The 20,794-nt window shown below is 43.0% G+C and overlaps 1 protein-coding gene across 1 annotated transcript in view; it reads right to left on the bottom strand.

Moving 5' to 3' along the window:
• Window positions 1-253: 253 nt before the first annotated feature.
• The window catches only part of LOC139314905 (flavin-containing monooxygenase 5-like), a 65,110-nt gene continuing 44,569 nt past the window's right edge, over window positions 254-20,794 (bottom strand). Inside the window, exons 6-9 of the mRNA XM_070940888.1 lie at window positions 18,209-18,408; window positions 14,588-14,940; window positions 13,971-14,043; window positions 254-832 (exon numbers count right to left, since the gene is read on the bottom strand). Coding sequence (XP_070796989.1) covers window positions 487-832; window positions 13,971-14,043; window positions 14,588-14,940; window positions 18,209-18,408 — 972 coding nt within the window. The 3' untranslated portion in view covers window positions 254-486. The remainder of the gene's footprint in view (window positions 833-13,970; window positions 14,044-14,587; window positions 14,941-18,208; window positions 18,409-20,794) is intronic.

The raw sequence follows: 20,794 nt of genomic DNA, 5'->3' as shown, positions 1-20,794 counted from the left end.
TACTCTTTTTTTCCATGTCTTTGTTCAGTGTTCTTTCCATTCAGACATAGTTACAGCATCTGTCTGTTTACAAATATTTTATTGCAGAGAAAGTGAAATTTCTAGAGAAGTTCCAAGTAATGTTATTTGTACAGGTTATATTTAGGCAGTTTACTTTGCTTCATGCTTAAGAAAATGCATTCTCATCTAGCGAAACTGATTCACATGAATAGAAGGATAACAGAAATATATGATACAGACAGAACTTTATTATCATACAATCAATAAAATGATAACACAAAACTGTCCCCTAATAAGAAATATTAACAATCATTTGTGGGTGAAACTTACACATAAAGTAGTAAATGTTTGCTGCTTTTAGAGAAATAAAGTCTGTTTATATGTGCAGACTTAATAGGTAAATTATTATAGGCACAAAGATGAAATTGTAATGCCAAAATTCATGTAGGTTGGGATTGGCATTAGGGGAATAGGACTTCTGTGGACTTAAAAATAAGCCCAAATTGCAGCGAACAGAACAAAAAGGCCAACCAACTTAAACCAAAGGGGCACTGAGGCATTGTTGTCTGATTGAGTAACTGGCCTGGTTCTCAAGGGTTTCAAGATCCGTTCATGCTGAGTTAGGATAGCTTTCCTGGCTCCCTCCCATTTTCCTGGTCCTTGCAAGCGATATTGATATGGAGTACACGGCCCAAAGAAAAGCTCCTGGGCCAGCTTAGGATCTGTGATAAACCAAGACCATATATTGGGCTTGACACCAATCAGAGAAGCCAGTTCATCCATATATTCTATGTAGTCCACTTGGATGGTGTGGCGTTGACTTTTCACATACCTGAAAAAGATAAGCAGGAGGAGGAATGATTAACAACTCTAAAATGCCTGGATGGCCTATACTAAAAACAATCACAAAATGCAATCTAAAAATCAAAACAGCAGAAGAACAACCAATGAAGAACAGTACAGCACAGAAAACCCAAGGTCTGGAGAAAGAGCAGGTTTTCAAGGCTCTTTTAAACATGGGAGTGGGACCAGGTGTATTTTAGGGGAGATGTTCCAGAGGACAGGGATTGCAAGCAAGAAGGTACCATATTTTTCGGAGTATAAGATGCACCTTTTTCCCCCCTAAAAGGGGGTAAAAATTTAGGTGCGTCTTATACACCGAATGTAGCCCTGCCCACCCACTGGCCCCCACCCTTTGGCTTCTGCCTCCCAGCAGTTACCTCCTTGCAAGCAAACAGCAAGAAAAAACAGCTCCTTTCAGCTTCAGCACAGCCTAATTAGCACAAGTTGATTGGATCAGCCTCCCGACTCTCAGCTGAGTTGCTCTCAGCTGTTTTGCGCAGGGCTCTGCTGCTTGTTGCAAAGAGGTAAATTGCTGGAGCAGATTTTTTTTCCTTGTGCTAATCAAGCTATGCTGAAAACAAAAATGAAAATAAAGCAGGCTGTTTGCTGTTTACTGCAACGAGGCAAAATTGCTCAGAGGCAGAGGCTCCGAAGCTGATTGATATGTTGGCGCCACAGGCACCCATCCTCGAACTCCACCTGGTACGAACGGGGACCCATAACTTCTGTAATATGTGCCAGCACCCATATGGGTTGACCGGGCGTATACTAGATCACTTTGCTCAAAGGTTCTGACCATACTTTCCCAGTCTGTGCGGGTTTCTGTCAAATAATCGAGGTGTATTCTGTCTAAATTTGTTCTCAGCAAGCGACCCATAAGTAATTTGGCTGGGCTCTTTCTGGTGGCTACAAAGGGAGTGATGTGTTGGTTGAACAAATACTTATCAAGTTTCTCCTGATAGTCCCCTAGACCCATTCGAGTCAACGCCTCTTTCGTCATTAGCACCATTCGCTTCGCCTGCCCATTACTTTCAGGGTGAAATGGCACGACAAGGGCGTGATGTATTCCTCAGTTTACTAGGAATACCTCAAATGCTGTTGCCGTAAATTGTGGCCCATTGTCTGATACCAACACGTCCAGAAACCCATGTGTCACAAACATTTTGTTTAATACACTAACAACAGTGTCTGTCCTGGTTGACCTCATTATGGCCACCTCCAGCCATTTGGAATACGCATCAAGAATAATTAGGAGGGACAACCCCTTTATCAGCCCTGCAAAACTATTCTACCCCCTGTGTACTATACGTTTCTACATGACATTGAACTATTCTACCCCCTATATACTATGCATTTCAAATAAAAGCTATCTGGTACTTCCTAGTTTGATATTTATTCTGCACATAATCTATCCATTTCTTCCACTCCCATGCATAAGTCTCTTGAGTCCGGTCTTTTAAGTATGCTGATATCTTCGCCATTTCTGCAAAACTGGCCACCTTCAAAGTCCATTCTTCAATAGTAGGCAAAACATCCCTTTTCCAATATTGACCAATCAGTAACCTAGCTGCTGTCACCATATATAATATCAATTTTGTCTCACCCCTTGAAAAATCCTTAACTATACCCAATAAGAACAATTGAGAAGAAAATTGGAGTTTTTTCTTCAAAACATTTTGCATAACCCACCAAATTTTTATCCAGAAAGCCTTCACTTCTTTGCAAGTCCACCATATATGATAATATGTAGCATCTAAACAATCACATCTCCAACATTTTGGTTGAACATTAGGATACATACACGACAATTTCTTAGGATCTAAATGCCACCTATAAAACATTTTATAAAAATTTTCCCTCAAATTCTGTGATTGTGTAAATTTAACATTCTGAACCCAAATTTTTTCCCACGTTTCCATCATAACTGGTTCTGCAAAATTTTGCGCCCATTTTATCATACAATCTTTAACCAATTCATTTTCTGAATCTCTTTCTAACAAAACGTTATAAACCCTCTTAATATGCATTGGGCCTTTCTCTTTTATCTGTCTAACCAATTCTTCTTCATGCAACATTAAACCAGTTTTTTGATCTTCTCTCTATCTCAGTTGAAGTTGATTATACTGTAACCAAGTTAAATTAACCCCTTCTTCCAACAGTGTATTCAATGTCTTTAGTTGCCATCTGCCCCATCATTAAAAAGTACTTCTTTGTATAAACCCCCCCCGAGTGACTTTATATTTATATTCCGTATAATGTGACCAAGATCCAACCACAACGGTATTTTATAATCCCATCTGAACCGGTGCTTCTTCCATACTCTCATCAAGGAGTTTCTAAGTATATGGCTATTAAATACTTTATCCACTTTATTTTCATAAAATAAATATGCATGCCAACCAAATTCAAGATCATAACTCTCTATATTCAATATTCCGGTCTTTGTCCTTCCAAACCTATCACTTGCTTGTGTCAACGCTGCTGCTTCATAATACAGTCATAGGTTTGGGAGTTTAAGACCACCCCTTTCACGAACATCTTGCATAATTTTCAGTTTGACTCTTGGCTTTTTCTCATTCCAAACAAATTTATTCACTCCTTTTTGCCATTCCATCAACTGTTTATCACTTTTAAGCACCGGAATCATTTGAAACAAAAATAAAAATCTAGGTAGAACATTCATTTTCACTGCTGCTATTCTTCCAAGTAAGGACAGCTGCAGCTTTTTCCACGTTTCCATATCCTTTTGTACTTTTCGCCACAACACCTCATAATTATTTTGGAACAATTTTATATTTGAATCTGCAACTTGAACTCCTAGATATCTCACCTTTGATACTATTTCAAAGCCTGCCTTCCTTTCAAGTTTCTTCTTTTGATCTTCTGTCATATTTTTAACTATCATTTTGGTTTTTTTCTGATTCAGTCTAAATCCTGATACCATACCATATTCTTCTATAATGTCTTTCATCTGAATTATTGATTCCATTGGCTGTGTTAGGGTAACAACCAGGTCATCTGCAAATGCCCTTATTCTGTAATCCTCTTGCCTTATAACTATTCCATTCAAAGTGCTCGAGTCCCGTATTGTGTTCAACAAGACTTCTAGAGTTAAGATAAACAACAGTGGGGATAATGGACAACCTTGCCTTGTACCTTTTTCTATACTGAAGTTTGTAGTTAAGCTTCCATTAATAATTTATGCTGTTTCTCTTGATAAATTGCTGAAACCACCTGCACGAACTGATCCCCAAAGTCCATCTTTCTTAAAGTCTTTAATAGAAAGTTCCAATTCACTCGATCAAAGGCCTTCTCCGCATCCAAAAACACCAGCACTGCAGAGATCTGTTTATTCTTCTCAAGATATTCCAATAAATCTATAATTTGCCTCACATTATTCTTCATGTATCTGTCTTCTATAAATCCTGCTTGATCATGATGAATCACCTCTTGAATAACTGGCATTAATCTGTTGGCTAATACTTTTGCAAAAATTTTATAATCCGTATTCAGGAGAGATATTGGTCTAAAATTTTCCGGTTTTGTAGAGCCTGCCTCCTCTTTCGGTATCAAGGAAACAAAAGCTGTTTTCCATGAAGGGGGTATTTTACCCCCTTGTTGTATGCTACAAAATAAGTCTTTAAGATGTTCAGTCATTTCTGCTTGTAAAGTTTTATAGTACACTGCAGTTAAACCATCCATTCCTGGAGCTTTAGCTGTTTTCAATTGTTTAATAGCAACAATAATCTCCTCAGCTGTTATTGGTAAGCTCGTTCTTTCCTTTTGATCACTAGAAATTTTCATAACTCTCCTTTCCTCTAGATATTTATTTAAAAGTTCATTCTGTATATCGTCTTTGGTATATAATTTGGTATAATAGTCTAAGAAGGCTTCTTTGATTAGTCTTTGTTGAAAAACTTCCTTCCCTCCATACTCAATACTGCCAATAGTCCGAGTACTCTGTTGTTTCCTCAGTGTGTAAGCTAGCCACCTGCCTGGTTTATTAGCGTTACAAAATGTATTATGTTTCGCAAATTGTAAATTAGTTGCTGCTTGTTCCGCTGTAAGCATTTGAAATTGATCTCTCAAAAGTTTTATAATTCCTTGTAGTTTTTCATCTGTTGGATTTTTTATGAGTAACTGTTCTTTTTTCTTTATCTCTCCTTCCAATTCTAATCTTTTTCTTTGTCGATTTAATTTATGTTTAGAGTTCATATGAATTAGCACCCCCCGCATATACACCTTACTCGCATCCCAGACAATTTCAATAGGGGTACCCTTATTCAAATTCATTTCAAAAACTTCCTTCATTTGTTTTTTAAGTTCATTTACATTCTTTTCATATCTAAACAAGTTTTCATTTACTCTCCATGATCTTCTCTCATTCTTTCCCATTTCTATTTCTATCCATACCGGGCTATGGTCAGTTAAAGTCCTCGGAAATATCTTTGTTTTCTTCGTTTTTAAAAGTAAATCAGCCGTAAGTAGAATAAAATCAATCCTAGAGAAGGATCTATGTCTACCTGAGAAAAAAGTAAAGTCCAATTCTTTTGGGTTATGCACTCTCCATATATCTTTCAATTCCAAATCTTCTTTCATATCAAAGAAGATCTGTGGTAGTTTAACACATGATTTTGCCAAACTCTTTTATCTGTTTTGGGATCTATTACTCCATTCCAATCTCCCATAAGTAAGATAGATCTGTAATTCCATTGTACTATTTTAGAGTACAATATTTTATAAAAATTTTCTTGTTGCTGATTAGGAGCATAGATTCTGATCACCAAAATTGGACCATTATATGTATAAAGTTCAATTGCTATATATCTTCCACAATCATCTGCTTCTATAATTTTAGCTGGAAATCTTTTATTTATGTAAATCACTACACCATTCTTTTTCTCTGAATTTGAGGCTATAAACTGTGCTCCCAATTTAGAATTTATCAAATATTTTCCATCTTGTGTTCTAATATGAGTTTCTTGTAGACAGATAACATCATTATTAAATTGTTTCAGATAATGAAATATTTTCCTCCTTTTCTGTGGTGAGTTCAATCCATTCACATTCCAAGATAAAAACTTAATTGTCATTTGTAGTTTCCTGAAGCGTTAAGAGCATTTGCTGAAGTTTCTGTTCGAGACTGGTAGTTTTCGGCTTAGCTCCTCCCATAGCTTCGGATTTTTGAGTTTTGCCATTGACTCCCTTCTTATCTTGTGGTGGCTTAGACCTCTGTTGTTGTTGTTTCTCTGTGATTTGTTTATAAGCTGCTCGAGTTATACGCTGTTCTTTAGCTTCATACGACATCAGGTCGAGATCCACTGCCACTTCTCTTGCATTTTTAGATGGTCCACCTATAGCCTCTATAGGGAGATCCAGCAACGGTTCATCTAAAAAGCCCCCTGTTGCTCCCTGAGTTTCCATTGCCTCCACCTCCATCTGTTTCCGTTGCTCTTCAAGCTCTTGTTCAAATTGCTTCTCTTTCTCACCCTCCTCTATACGTAACACTGAGGATGTACGTGGAGATGTTGTGCCAGTTTTAAAAACATTGAAGTAAAATTCTTCTGCTTTTTCAACAGTATTTAATCGATATCTCTCTCTTTGATACCTCAATATTATGCCAACTGGAGCATCCCATCTAAATGGAATTTGTTGTTTCTTTAATTCAGTCACCAAAAATCCAAAATCCTTTCTATCTCTTAGCATCTTAGGCGGCAACTCTTTGTAGATCCCAATCTCCCTTCCATCCACTTGAATAGTAGAAACAAAAGACTTTTGTAAGATATCATTTCTTATTCTTCTATCTGTAAAGTAGATCACCACATCTCTAGGCAATTGCCTTTGCCTCGCCACCCAAGAATTCACTCTATAGACCTTGTCAATCCGGTAGTGGAAATTTTGAGTAGTTTGGAGAACCGGTAAATACCACTTCTGCCTGGCCCCACTCCCAATCTATTTGCTGCCTCCTGACTCCCAGCTGATCAGCTAGAAGGAAAAAATCAGGCCTCACTTGACAAAGAAGTGGGGGGGAAAAGATGCTGTTGCTTTAAATTGACAAGCCAAGAAGCAGCTGCTGGAAGGAGGTTTTTGCTTGCAGAAGCAAAGTGACATTCAGCAGTTCGTTTCTGGGTCAGCTGAACAACAAACTGGATTAGAGGAGGGCTTCTTATATGGTTCTATGTTTTTGAAGTTTTGGGGTTTGTGCAACATGGGCTTTGTGTTTCTAAAAAGGTTTGGGCAATTTCCATTGTGAAATATCCTGTCTAGAATGAGTTTTCTGCCTGCTTGTAAATGGAACAGAAGTTCCGGCTTCCACTTTCTATTATCTCTAAGCACTGGTAGCTGTTTTCTTCTTACAAAGTTTCCTTTATGCAGCTGGCAGGAATGTGGAATGAGTATCAGGCAGGTACCTTGTTAGCAGCTTGATTTTTCCTTGCTTTTCTTATGAGTAATATTTTATTTGGGGAAATGAAGATGGGGGAGTTTGATTCCTTCCCAGAGCAGGTTAGTGGGGTGGGGAGGGAATGGGGATTTTGAAGTAATCTTCCCCTGGAGAGGGAATGGGGATTTTGCAGTATCCTTCCCCTGTCACACCTGCCACACCACGCCCACCAAGCCACACCCACAGAACCAGTAGTAAAAATTTTTGAAACCCACCACTGCATAAGTCCATCTTAATATGCTATTCCTGGTATGTGATGTTTTGTATACATACAGAGAAAGAAGCACTCTTGTAATCTTTGATTTTTAGGCTTGCTGTCAAACATCAGCCATAATACTAATGACTGTTTTGAACAATATATAGGTTGTATTACACGAATGGCTATTTTATATGTGAAATTATGACTGAAATATTTCTGCACCTATATTGGTTCACACTGTCAGGAAGTTTCTCCTTAGTTTTAGGTTGCTTCTCTCTTTGTTCGGTTTCCATCCATTGCTTCTAGTTTTGCCTTCTGGTGCTTTGGAAAATACATTGCCCCCCCTTCTTTCTGGCAGCCCCTTAAAAGCCTGTTGCCTATCACACCCTTGGGCAAAGCATGTGAGCCATTTCCTTCTTTCAGTGGTCCATGAAAGTGCATTTGTAGTATGTAGATAATAAAGCTGAAAAAGGGTGAACAACATATGTCGCTGGACCCCCCCCCCCCGAAAAAGCACCCCGAAATGGCTCCCGGCTGTCAGCAGCGGCGGCGACATTTGGAGCGGCGGCTGTGGATGAAACGACGGCTGCTGGGTGGAACGGCGCTACCCTGGCTGTTTCCAGACTGACTTTAGACTTTTTAACCAGGGTCGGTTATCAACTGCGGAGGGGAGGAAGGGAAGAATGCAGTCTGACCGGTTGCTGACCCCTGAAGACCAGGGACCTAAGGGGGACTAGAAGACCTTATGGAGACTGGGGGCTTGGCAAAGTTGGGTGACTGGCCTGACCCCCTGGTCTGTATCCATTTTCCCCTTTCCTGCCGCGGCCTGGTTATGGGCGTGGTTGGGGTTGTGGCCATTCAAACTGGACCTTATCTGCACCGGCATTGGACTGCATTTGGACTTATTGGACCCCTGATCTGACTATAATTGACCTCCGTTTTCCGGCTATATCATCAGTCCCAGTACATTTATAATGCGTTGCTGTGAGGAGAGGTTTAAGCCTGGGTGCGGTCACCGAGGGAGTCACCTTGCTGCTATTGCCACCGAATAAGACCTGTCAATACCAGTTGCTGTGAGAGGGTGGCTTGGTCATTGCTTTTCGGGGCATCGGCCTGAGACTCCTCTCCACTGCCGTGAGAGGACAGTGGAGCCCCGGTTCTGATCCGCACTGAAATGGTGGACTGTCTCTCCCGGACCTTTTAAATTCACCATCATTGAATCCTTAGCCTTACTCTATCTTCCCCAGGTGGACTTTTAGGGATGTATTCACCGGCTGAGCTCTTTGCCTTGCGAGACTCCCCCCTCTCGCAAGCCTGGCCTTCTATGTTATCGAAGGCCTACCTCGATGAAGGGTTTTGGAACCCAGAGAGGTGGCATGTCGTGAAAAGGGGGTTGAGGGGTTTTTTATATGAAGTTTTAGCTAATTTCTTAAGGGGTTCCAGGGTGGGGAAGGTTGGATTAGAAGTAGGGCCGTGGGTATGGGGGATAACCCACTAAGGGGAGGGCTGGGTATGGCTGTGGAGCACGGCATGGAGGGTGGGGGACCCAGGGTCGAGGGGGGGGGGTTTAAAGCTCATCCAGATAAAGTTTTTACTATCAATACTGTGGATGGGAGGGGTAGATATGGCGGGAGTAGAGGGCCATATCATGTTAGGGGAGCACGCGCCCGCTGTCTTCGAGCGGTGGCGCGCTCCGGCCCCCAAAGCTCCACTCGTTCTCCAGGTTGCGCAGATCCTCAGGGCCCTGGCCTTCGGCTGATGTTGTGCAATGCCAGGTCTGTAGTAAATAAAGCCCCCCTCATTTGTGATCTTGTTCAGGAGGGGGGAGCGGACCTGGCAGGTACTACGGAAACCTGGTTGGGCCAAGAGGGGGGAGTCCCTCTCGTTGAAATGTGCCCACCAGGTTTCCGCTCATTCCATCGGCCGAAGTTGCAGGGTAGGGGTGGGGGGGTAGCTGTTATCATTAAAGACGGTCTGAGACCGAGGGAGGCCACTGTTCCTCAGATGGCCGGCTGTGAATCCCTCCTTGTGAAATGGGATCACGGGGTTCAGATGGGTTTGCCGATCACGTACCTGGCTCCCTGCCACGTGACAGCAGCCCTGCCCGAGCTACTCAACGTCATCGCCGCGGTGGCAGATGAGACCCCTAGGCTTATGATCATGGGGGATTTCAACCTGTCATCCATGGGTGAGACGTCTGAGATGGCTCGGGAGTTCATGGCTTCCATGACAGCCATGGACCTGACCCAGTTAATTCATGGCCCTACCCACACGGGGGGAAACACGCTGGATCTGGTTTTTGTCTCTGGACAGTGGTTGAGTGATCTTGAGATAGGGGATATAGTTACCGAGCCCTTGTCATGGTCAGATCACTCTCTCCTTCATCTTGACCTTCAAACCGCTGCACCCCGCCGCAGGGAGGTGGAGCCGGTAAGATGGTTCTGCCCCAGGCACCTGATAGAACCTGACAGGTTCCAGATGGAGCTTGGGCCATTTCCTGAGGCTCTGGCACACGTCTCAGCTGGAGACCTAGTGGCCGCCTGGGATAGGGCGGCTGCTGGAGCTCTGGATCGGGTCGTACCTTTGCGGCCTCTGACCCAGCGCCAATCTCATTTGGCTCCTTGGTTCACGGAGGAGCTGAGGGAGTTGAAGTGCCGGAAAAGACACCTAGAGAGTAGCTGGAGGGCCAGTCTTTCAGAATCGGACCGGACACTGGTAAGATCTCATATTAGGAATTACCTAGTGGCGATAAAAGCAGCGAAATGTAGCTATTTTGCTGCTCTTATTGCATCATCAGATAACCGCCCGGCCGCCCTGTTTAGGGTGACCCACTCCCTGCTCCACCAGGAAGCGCGGGAGGACCCCTTGGAGGGTAGAGCCGAGGATTTTGTTCAGTATCTGTATGACAAAATCACTCAGATCCAGGAAGATTTGGACTCTGACTGGGTAGTCTCAGGGGGAGGGACTGGGGCAGGTCTTGAGAATGTTATCTGGGATGGATTTGATCCTGTGACCCCTGAGGACGTGGACAGGATTCTGGGCAGACTGAACGCGACCACTTATTTATTGGACCCGTGCCGCTCCTGGTTAGTGCTGGCTTCCTGGGAGGTGATGCAAGGCTGGCTCCAGGGGATTATAAATGCTTCGTTGGGTGAGGGTGACTTCCCCGCTGCCTTGAAAGAGGCGGTGGTGAGGCCTCTCCTCCAGAAGCCTTCCCTGGACTCAGCAGTGTTGGCTAATTATCGTCCAGTCTCCAACCTTCATTTTGTGGCAAAGGTTGTTGAGAGTGTGGTTGCGTGACAGCTCCCCCAGTACCTGGATGAAACAACGTATCTGGATCTGTTCCAGTCGGGCTTCAGGCCTGGGTACAGCACGGAAACGGCATTGGTCGCATTGGTTGATGATCTCTGGAGGGCTCGGGACAGGGGTTGCTCCTCTGTCTTGGTTCTATTAGATCTCTCAGCGGCTTTTGATACCATCGACCATGGTATCATGCTGCACCGGTTGGAAGAGTTAGGGGTGGGGGGCACTGTACTACGGTGGTTCTCCTCCTTTCTCTCCGACCGGTTGCAGTCTGTGTTGGCAGGGGGGCAGAGGTCGACCCCGAGGCCCCTCATATGTGGGGTGCCACAAGGGTCGGTCCTCTCATCCCTTCTGTTCAACATTTATGTAAAGCCGCTGGGCGAGATCATCCGTGGTTTTGGGGTGAAGTACCACCAGTACGCTGATGATACCCAGCTGTACATCTCCACCCTGGACCACCCCAACGATGCCCTTGAAGTGATGTCCCGGTGTCTGGAGGCCGTGCGGATCTGGATGGGGAGGAATAGGCTCAGGCTCAACCCATCCAAGATCGAGTGGCTGTGGTTTCCGACGTCCCGATATAGTCAGCTGGTGCCATCGCTGACTATTGGGGGCGAATCACTGGCCCCCATGGAGAGGGCTCACAACTTGGGCGTTCTCCTGGATTCACGGCTGTCTTTAGAAGAGCACTTGACGGCCGTGACCGGGAGGATTTTTCATCAGGTTCGCCTGATTCGCCAGTTGCGTCCCTTTCTGGATCGGGACTCCCTACACACAGTCACTCATGCCCTCGTCACCTCCCGCCTGGACTATTGTAATGCTCTCTACATGGGGCTCCCCTTGAGGAGCACCCAGAGGCTCTAACTGGTGCAGAGTGTGGCCGTGTGGGTGGTTATGGGAGCAACATGGAGCTCCTGTGGGACACTTCTCCTGCGTGAGCGGCACTGGCTCCCGGTGGTCTTCCGGGTGCACTTCAAGGTTTTGGTTACCACCTTTAGAGCGCTCCATGGCTTAGGACCTGGTTATTTACGGGACCGCCTACTACCACAAACAGCTTCCCACCAGCCGGTACACTCTCATAGAGAGGGGCTCCTCCGGGTGCCGTCAGCCAAGCAGTGTCGACTGGCGGCCCCCAGGTGGAGGGCCTTCTCTGTGGGGGCACCCACTATCTGGAACAAGCTCCCCCCGGAGATACGGAGGATCCCAGATCTGTGCACTTTCCGCCGTGCTCTTAAGACCCTCCTATTGCAGCAATCCGGCCTGGCCTAATTTTCTCCCCTTTCTTTTAAATTTTTAAATTGAAATTTTAATTTGTTTTAAATTATTGGGATTTTTAATTGTCTTAGGCTAAATTATTTAATTTGGTTTTAAATTGTTTCTAACTTTTGTATTTCTGTATTTTATTCTGTGCCTGTTCACCGCCCTGAGTCCTTCGGGAGTAGGGCGGTATACAAATTTAATAAAACATAAACATAAAACATACGTTGAGGCTGGGTGTGACAAGGAATGGCTGGGAGAGGAGGGGCCAGGCGAGCCATCCCTTGACAGGAGTGACATTGAGTTGGCCACGCCTACCCAGTCACATGACCATCAAGCCATGCTCACTGTCACATGACCATCAAAATAAGCCACGCCCACAGAACCAGTAGTAAAAAATATTAGAATCCACCTGATACATACATACATACACATATATATACACACACATAGTATGTGTGTGTGTAGCGTATATGTGTGTGTGTACGTCTCCCAGTGGGAGACCTAAATAGATCCATTTCTAGCTCGTTAGCTGTCATCAGTAGGCCACACCCATAGCCCAGAACCGAGTAGATGAGATTCTACTGAGCTGGAGCTACAAAAAAACCTTGGCTACGTAGGGAAAACCTGGCTAGAAGAAAAACACACACAAACCCTACGAAGAAGTAAGAAAATTGATACTGTGCCTTTACAGGGAGGATATGGGTGTGGCCTACTGATGACAGCTAACGAGCTAGAAATGGATCTATTTAGGTCTCCCACCTAGCAGTGAGAGCTTGCTAGGTGTTAGAAAAGAAAAAAGCCCAGAACCGAGTAGATGAGATTCTACTGAGCTGGAGCTACAAAAAAACCTTGGCTACGTAGGGAAAACCTGGCTAGAAGAAAAACACACATAAACCCTACGAAGAAGTAAGAAAATTGATACTGTGCCTTTACAGGGAGGATATGGGTGTGGCCTACTGATGACAGCTAACGAGCTAGAAATGAATCTATTTAGGTCTCCCACCTAGCAGTGAGAGGTTGCTAGGTGTTAGAAAAGAAAAAAGCCCAGAACCGAGTAGATGAGATTCTACTGAGCTGGAGCTACAAAAAAACCTTGGCTACGTAGGGAAAACCTGGCTAGAAGAAAAACACACATAAACCCTACGAAGAAGTAAGAAAATTGATATATATATATATATATATATATATATATATATATATATATATATATATATATATATATATGAATATATATATTCTTTTGAGAGCAGGTAACAGAGTTTCATTTCTAATGTGTAGCAATGCATTCACAGAAAAAAGTGACAATAAAGGTTATCTTATCATATTAACCCAAATGCATTCAAAAAAGGCTTTCGTTTTTGTTTTTGTGCATTTCTGTAGTGGTGTAGTGACTTCTTACATATAATGTAACTCTACCTCCTCTTTTGTTAGGTCTGTTTCTTTTAAACAATTTATATTTTTCTAACAATACATTCCAATCATGGGCTTCATCCCACAAGTCTTGGTAATGGCAACAATATTGGACTGCCCCCATGTACTAGGACTTCAAGTTCACTCTGTTTGTTCCTCATACTTTGGACATTAGTGTATAGACATCTGCGTTCTCAGAGATCCATTACAAAGAGAATGGACATGGAAAAAAATACTGGATTTCATCTAGGAAGATATCTATCACTGAGCCGCAACTGCTCAGTGAGTATCAACTGACTGTTCTGAAATATAGTAAAGATTTAGTTTCTACCTCTTATGAATGTCTCTAAAAAGCTTTAGCGTTGGGAAGCCTAACAGTGTCACCTGCTTAGAAAAGTCTGCAAATACATTATAGGACAGAAGATCACCTATCCAAGCTACATGTTTACCAATTATTATGCTTAAAATAAGTATTAGAATACTGAAATGCATTTCAACAATTGAAATACATACCTTTTTGCCATGGAAAACTTCTTAACAATAATATCAGATATCATCTCACTTGTTGATGGCAGCTCAGCAAGCCCTAAAAAAGTGAGGTAAAGATTAAGAGACAATACTTTAATAGAACTAAAGGAAGGAAAGTTTCTAAAGACAGGGAAATGAAAACAAAGAATTTCTGAAAACACGTTCATTCAGCTAAATTAAAACATTCTATCAAGAATGGATGGAATTATCTTTTCCTCTGTGATGTTCTATGCATAATTAAATAATTGGTGGTCAAATGGGAAGATTTCTGAAGATAGTCCATATAAGGAGGTTTCTCCAACGGCAGCTCTCATTAGATAAATATTTTAATGCCAGAAAATAAATGCCCAGTACTATCAGGGTATCCATTTCTAAGCATGGTTTGTAATTTTCTTTCTGAAAGTATAGCTGGTTTCAGTTCATGTGTTGTTCAGACTGTTATGATAATTCAGTTGGCATAATTGCTTATCATTTGGCATGTTGTGTAAACTCAAAACAATTAGATTATTTCAATACAGTTCAGTTAACCATGATAAGTAGAGTGTGAACACAGTGCCCAAAATTAGTACATTAATATCCAGACAAACTTTGAAACAGCTTACCCTTAAAGACACGTGTGGCCCAGCGAGCTTGCAGTTCTGCAATGGGCATGATGGCACCCAGTGGCTGCACAAGACCAATGATTGCTAGTGTGGGTTTCTCCAGATGAGGTGAGAAGACAAACTTATATAAGGAGATCTGATTTTCAACAACTCTCATGAAGTTCCCAAGGAAAGGAAATGAGAAACTGTATCCTGTAGCAAAGATAACACAATCTATATCCTCTTCCTTGGAACCATCTTCAAAGATGGCAGCAGTTTCAGTAAACTCAGTGATGTTTGATTTTATGACAATTTTCCCTGAAATAATGCAATTTGGGAGATCATCATTGATAGTTGGATGCTGGCTGTTAAGTCTGTAGGAGGAAAAACAAAATGTTGATAGTGATGCAAAGGAGCTACAGTAATATCAATAGAAGCTTTGCCAAAAGCAAAATTAGAAAGGGTGATCAGAGAAAGTACAACTAGCTAATTTTTCATAGCACAACTTAGCAGAACTATTACAGGGAGACCCTATATTGTTCATAGGACAAGTCTGCCTATATAGGATTTACTCGTGGTTTGTTATTGGGTCAGCTGAATATTTCATTGACCTCTGCCATCTCATTCTCTTAACTCTTAAGTTATCTGGGAAATATATTCCGTCACTGAAGAAGTGAGCAGGGCAAGTCTTACTTCAGAGGAATAATTTATTTTGCAATTTTATTTAAGAGGAGAGAGAGAAAGAGGAAAAAGCTGGAAGGGAACATACAAAGGGTCACAGACTAAAATAAAATACAAAGGTCATAAAAAGGCAATGTACTGCCGTATAGAAAGATATGCTAGAATATTTAGGACTTTGGTGCAATGTCTGGAGAGTGGATGAGATTTCACCCACTATATAAGTGTGCAGCCACTCAATAAATTAAATAGCTAGCACTGTTCTCAGAATAGCCTGGGAGAGATTATATGTTACTTTACATGCTGTCCTGGGCAATTATCAAAAGATTCTGTGCCATTGATAAATTTTTCATATTATCATTAAGATGGGATATCATGGCACCATGGTGACAAGGGTTTGAAATGCTTTAATTGTTTTATTGATTTTGGAGTGAGTCATGTAGGATTATTGTATAAAACAGGTGGCTATTTCAATCTTAAATAAATATTTTAAAAATCCACTTGTATAAAGTCGTAGTCCTGGAATCAGTGAGTGCTAAAATGAACACGACTGTTATTAAAACAATCACTTTAAAGCTTCTAGGACTGGTACTCTGAAAATCCAATTTTTCAATCAGAAAATGAGATTTAAAATAATTACTAGATATTTTAGTAGCTGTGAATTAAATTCTAGATAAAGAAAAAGCAATGTTTTGGCTTCAAAGACCACATAGATTACCTATTGATGTCTTGAAAGCCAGAGAGACATAGCCTCAGTCATACATTATCCACCCTCCCCATTCCAATCTTTTTAAGATTTCTGTTCCTCCAGTAACATTATTTCTAATTGCTGACTTTCCACGGCACCTTCTTGGTGCTTCAGATAATTGCAAGGGATGAGAAAGCTGTATCTGAAGTCCTGCTTCAGACTCTGGATTCCCAAAAGATGGTTTTTTATCAGAGATGTTATCCAAATATTAGGATCCAGTTATTTCAGGGCAAACAAGAGCTCACAACTCCTAGACTTTCAGAGGTTTGCAGTCCAGTCCAGAATTGTAGGTAGCTGAGGGCCTGATGATTTGGATTAGACAAACTGAAAGGAGCACTTGTCAGCCCTACAAGGTAAGCCAGACCAAAAAACAATTGCATTGTATAGGCCTAAATCTACTTTTATAAACATACTTCCCCTCCTCCCCCTTTACATTTTTTCTTCATTCAATCATGTCTACTCCATGGAGCCTGCCTGAACAAGTTTCTGCAGGAGAAGAAAGTGACTGGTTCTAGGTTACCCAGCTACATTTAGTCTAAGGTAGACTAGAATTTACAGACTCCCAGTTTCTAGCCTGATGCCTTAACCACTACACCAAACCCCGTCTTTTATACATTAGAGCGGGTGCCAACAACCCGCGGCTCTGGAGCAGCATGCGGCTCTTTCGGCCCTCTGCTGCGGCTCCCTGTCCCATCACTGGCTGGCCCCGCCCCTCGCCTTCCCCTCCCAGTCACTCCTCACCTGGCCTTGGAAATCTGAGATACAGAGAGAGGGGGGAGAGAGAGAGAGAGAGACATATATATATATATATATATATATATATATATATATATATAGAGAGAGAGAGAGAGAGAGAGAGAGAGAGAGAGAGAGAGAGAGAAAACCAGAGAGGGGGGGGAGGGAGAGATAGAGAGACATAGATACACACACAGAGAGATATATACAGAGAGAGGGAGGAGAGAGGGGGAGAGATACAGAGAGGGGGAGAGACAGAGAGGGAGAGAGAGAGACATAGAGAGTGTCAAGTTTCCGAAAGATGCCCTAATTAATTCATGAGCCATGATCCAAACTTCAAAGGAAATATAGTGATTTATTAGGAGCACCATTCCGGCAATACTCAGATGCAGTCAGGACTGACCCCACGTAGATTTACATTCCCCTATGACCCTGTCTCTCCCCTCCCCCCTGGCCATGTCATAAATCACATTCTCCAATTAACCACTTTGGCTGGCTGTGAAACCTATCACCCTCCTTCTGATTGCGATCAGAAAAATGTATGGAATTCACTTCAGTTCTCCCTCCCTCCTGCTCATGGCAACTTGAAAGCTTTGCAAGTTGACAGAGAGATACAGAGAGAGTGCAGGAGAGAGGGAGAGAGAGACATAGATACAGAGAGAGATATATATACAGAGAGAGGGGGAGAGAGGAGGAGAGAGAGACACAGAGAGAGATACAGAGAGAGGGGGGAGAGAAAGAGAGAAAGGGTTTTGTGGTTTCCAGTGTTTTTTAACAACCAGTTCTCTGCCCTAATGACCAGCTGGGTAGGCGTGGTTACGGGGTCATGTGACTGAGTGGGAATGAGTGATGTGGAATTGGCCATGCCCACTCAGGTTTTGTGGCTCCTGGTGTTTTTTTTTTTCTCTGTGGGAAATGGGTCCAAATGGCTCTTTGAGTGTTTAAGTTTGCAGACCCCTGCATTAGAGGAAATACCTGTCTGATATATTTTTGTAACCTTCCCCCCTAGTCTGGGCTTAAGCAATATTTCTTTACTCTTTACACCACCACAGAGAACGTGGGTTATTGAGGGTTCATGAAAGCATTCAGCAAATAGGCCCCTTAATGAATTATATTTTCTCAAGGGAGAGCTGAAACATCTAAGAAGCCAGCTTGTCCTCATCCATTCTCTGCCCATAACTGCTGAGCATCATACCCAGTTGGAGGTTCCTGGCCTCAGAAAAAGCTAACCTCAGAGTTGGTAAGGAAGAAAGAAAACTGATTCCCAGCTCTAAAGTATCCTGTGTAAACAGAAGAGGTAGTTAGTATCCAATAAGTTATGATAGATATTGTAGCCACCCCACTTAATTAGTGGTAAATAATGGACTGGTGAGTATTTAGTTGACATCAACGTACAGCATTTTTAGCTGTCTGCTGGAAGAAATGTGAGATACATTTTTTTTTTAATTAAGAAGGCAAAGTAGCATATTATTATAGAATACCTGTGTTTAGGTTTCAAGCCATAATGAGAATGATCAAATCTGTTATTTAATTTGTACTGTACCAACTGATCAATCGTGGACAGGGGAAGACATTGTTTCAGGAATAAATGAGCTCGAGTACTTAATATAATGTCAAGTGGATAGCCTTTATCACCAATGCGACCTAATATCCATGCTCCTTGGCGAGTGCTGAGGTAAACCTGGACAACATAGAGAAAGACAGTATCTTAAACTAACAAATCCACTAATATTTTTTTTTACTAGTATTCTTTTTGCCATTATTAAAGTATCTGTTAGATGCCAATGTGAACAGACAGAGATGGAAAAGTAAAGTAAACCTGTAAATTATCTCATTATTCTTTTATCCTGGATAAATTGTGTAGAAAAGATTTCCAATACTTTTCCTGTATTATTTTAAGTTTTACAATATCTAATCAAGAATATAAAGATGATCTAATTGAAAATAATGCAAATTTGGCTTACTTTTACTGCTTTCCTGTCTCTTTGCTAGTTATGTCTGATGATTGCCACATCAGCTACACATTAAACACTGAAGAAAACATGTGCATTTATATTTCCTGCTTTTTCCCTTAACGTTGTCTTGGTAGATTTTCCAACCAATCAACTATTCTAATTTACATCACATACACCAAAAGTCCACATCAAATTTTTCTTCCACTAAACCAAAATGGGGAAGGGGAGGGGAGGAGTTTAAGGAAGAAGCAGAGAGGGAAAGAGGCCATTCCAAACCTAGGATATCTGATGGGAATCTGGGTGTATTTTCAGTACCGGAATGGGACAATTTGCCATGGCCAACTTGCCATGGTCAACTCACCGCTGCCAATTCACCGTGGCTAACTCGCCATGGCCAGCTTGCCATGGCCAACTTGGCATGGGACACATCGCTGCAGACAATTCATCATGGAACAACTCACAGGACAGTTCAATAGTTTTATATTACTTAAAATAATTTAAAAATTATTTTAATATTTGTCATTCATATTTCATTTTGTCCATCCTTTTCTTTCTTTCTTTCTTTCTTTCTTTCTTTCTTTCTTTCTTTCTTTCTTTCTTTCTTTCTTTCTTTCTTTCTTTCTTTCTTTCTTTCTTTCTTTCTTTCTTTCTTATTATTTATTAATTAAATTTCTATACCGCCCTTCTCCAAATAGGACTCAGGGCGGTGCACAGCCAAGGTAAAAACAGAGCATACAAAATTTAAAAACAGTATTAAAATAATTAAATATTTTGGCCGTAAATTAAAACAACCCAATTTAAAATCAATTTAAAATTTAACTCAAGCCAGCCCAGCTAGTTGAAATAAATAGGTTTTCAGGGCCCGACGAAAAATCCGGAGGTCTGTTATTGTACGTAACTCTGGGGGGAGGTTGTTCCAGAGGGTGGGCGCCGCCACAGAGAAGGCTCTCCCCCTGGGGGTCGCCAGCCGACACTGTCTGGCGGACGGCACCCTGAGGAGGCCCACTCTGTGCGAGCGTACTGGCCGGTGGGAGGCTATTGGTGGCAGAAGGCGGTCTCGTAAGTACCCCAGCCCTAAGCCATGGAGCGCTATAAAGGTGGTCACCAACACCTTGAAGCGCACCCGGAAGATCACCGGGAGCCAGTGCAGCTCGCACAGGAGAGGTGTCACATGGGAGCGCCTCGTCGCCCCCATAATCCCCCGCGCGGCCGCGTTCTGGACCAGCTGGAGCCTCCGGGTGCACCCCAGGGGGAGCGCCATGTAGAGAGCGTTGCAGTAGTCCAGGCGGGAAGTGACTAGTGCCTGAGTGACTGTGCGTAGAGAGTCCCGATCTAGAAAGGGACGCAACTGGCGTATCAGGCGAACCTGATAAAAAGCCCCTCTGGCCACGGCCGTCAAATGATCTTCTAAAGACAGCCGTGCGTCCAGGAGGATGCCCAAGTTATGAGCCCTCTCCGTGGGGGCGAGTGATTCACCCCCAATAGCCAGCGATGGCGTCAGCTGGCTATATCGGGACGCTGGAAGCCACAGCCACTCGGTCTTGGAGGGGTTGAGTCGGAGCCTGTTTCTCCCCATCCAGGCCCGCAAGGCCTCCAGGCACTGGGACATCACTTCAAGGGCATTGTTGGGGTGGCCTGGGGTGGAGATGTACAGCTGGGTGTCATCAGCGTACTGATGGAACTCCACCCCGAAGCCACCGATGATCTCACCCAGCGGCTTTACATAAATGTTGAACAGAAGGGGCGAGAGGACCTACTCTTGTGGCACCCCACAAGCAAGGTGCCTCGGGGTCGACCGCTGCCCCCCCCCGTCAACACAGATTGCGACTGGTCAGAGAGGTAGGAGGAGAACCACCGCAGAACGGTGCCCCCCACCCCCAACCCCGCCAACCGGTGCAACATGATACCATGGTCGATGGTATCAAAAGCCGCTGAGAGGTCTAACAGGACCAGGATAGAGGAGCAACCCCTATCCCGAGCCCTCCAGAGATCATCCACCAACGCGACCAATGCCGTTTCCATGCTGTGCCCAGGCCGGAAGCCGGACTGGAGCGGGTCTAGATAGACAGCTTCATCCAGGTACCGGGGAAGCTGTTGCGCTACCACACTCTC

This window comes from Pituophis catenifer, unplaced genomic scaffold (assembly GCF_029215685.1).
Source record: "Pituophis catenifer annectens isolate HBS135680 unplaced genomic scaffold, rPitCat1.0.hap2 SCAF_3, whole genome shotgun sequence".
Taxonomy (NCBI): domain Eukaryota; kingdom Metazoa; phylum Chordata; class Lepidosauria; order Squamata; family Colubridae; genus Pituophis; species Pituophis catenifer.
The sequence above is the reverse complement of the archived record's forward strand: the minus strand, read 5'-3'. Positions and strand labels throughout refer to the sequence as shown.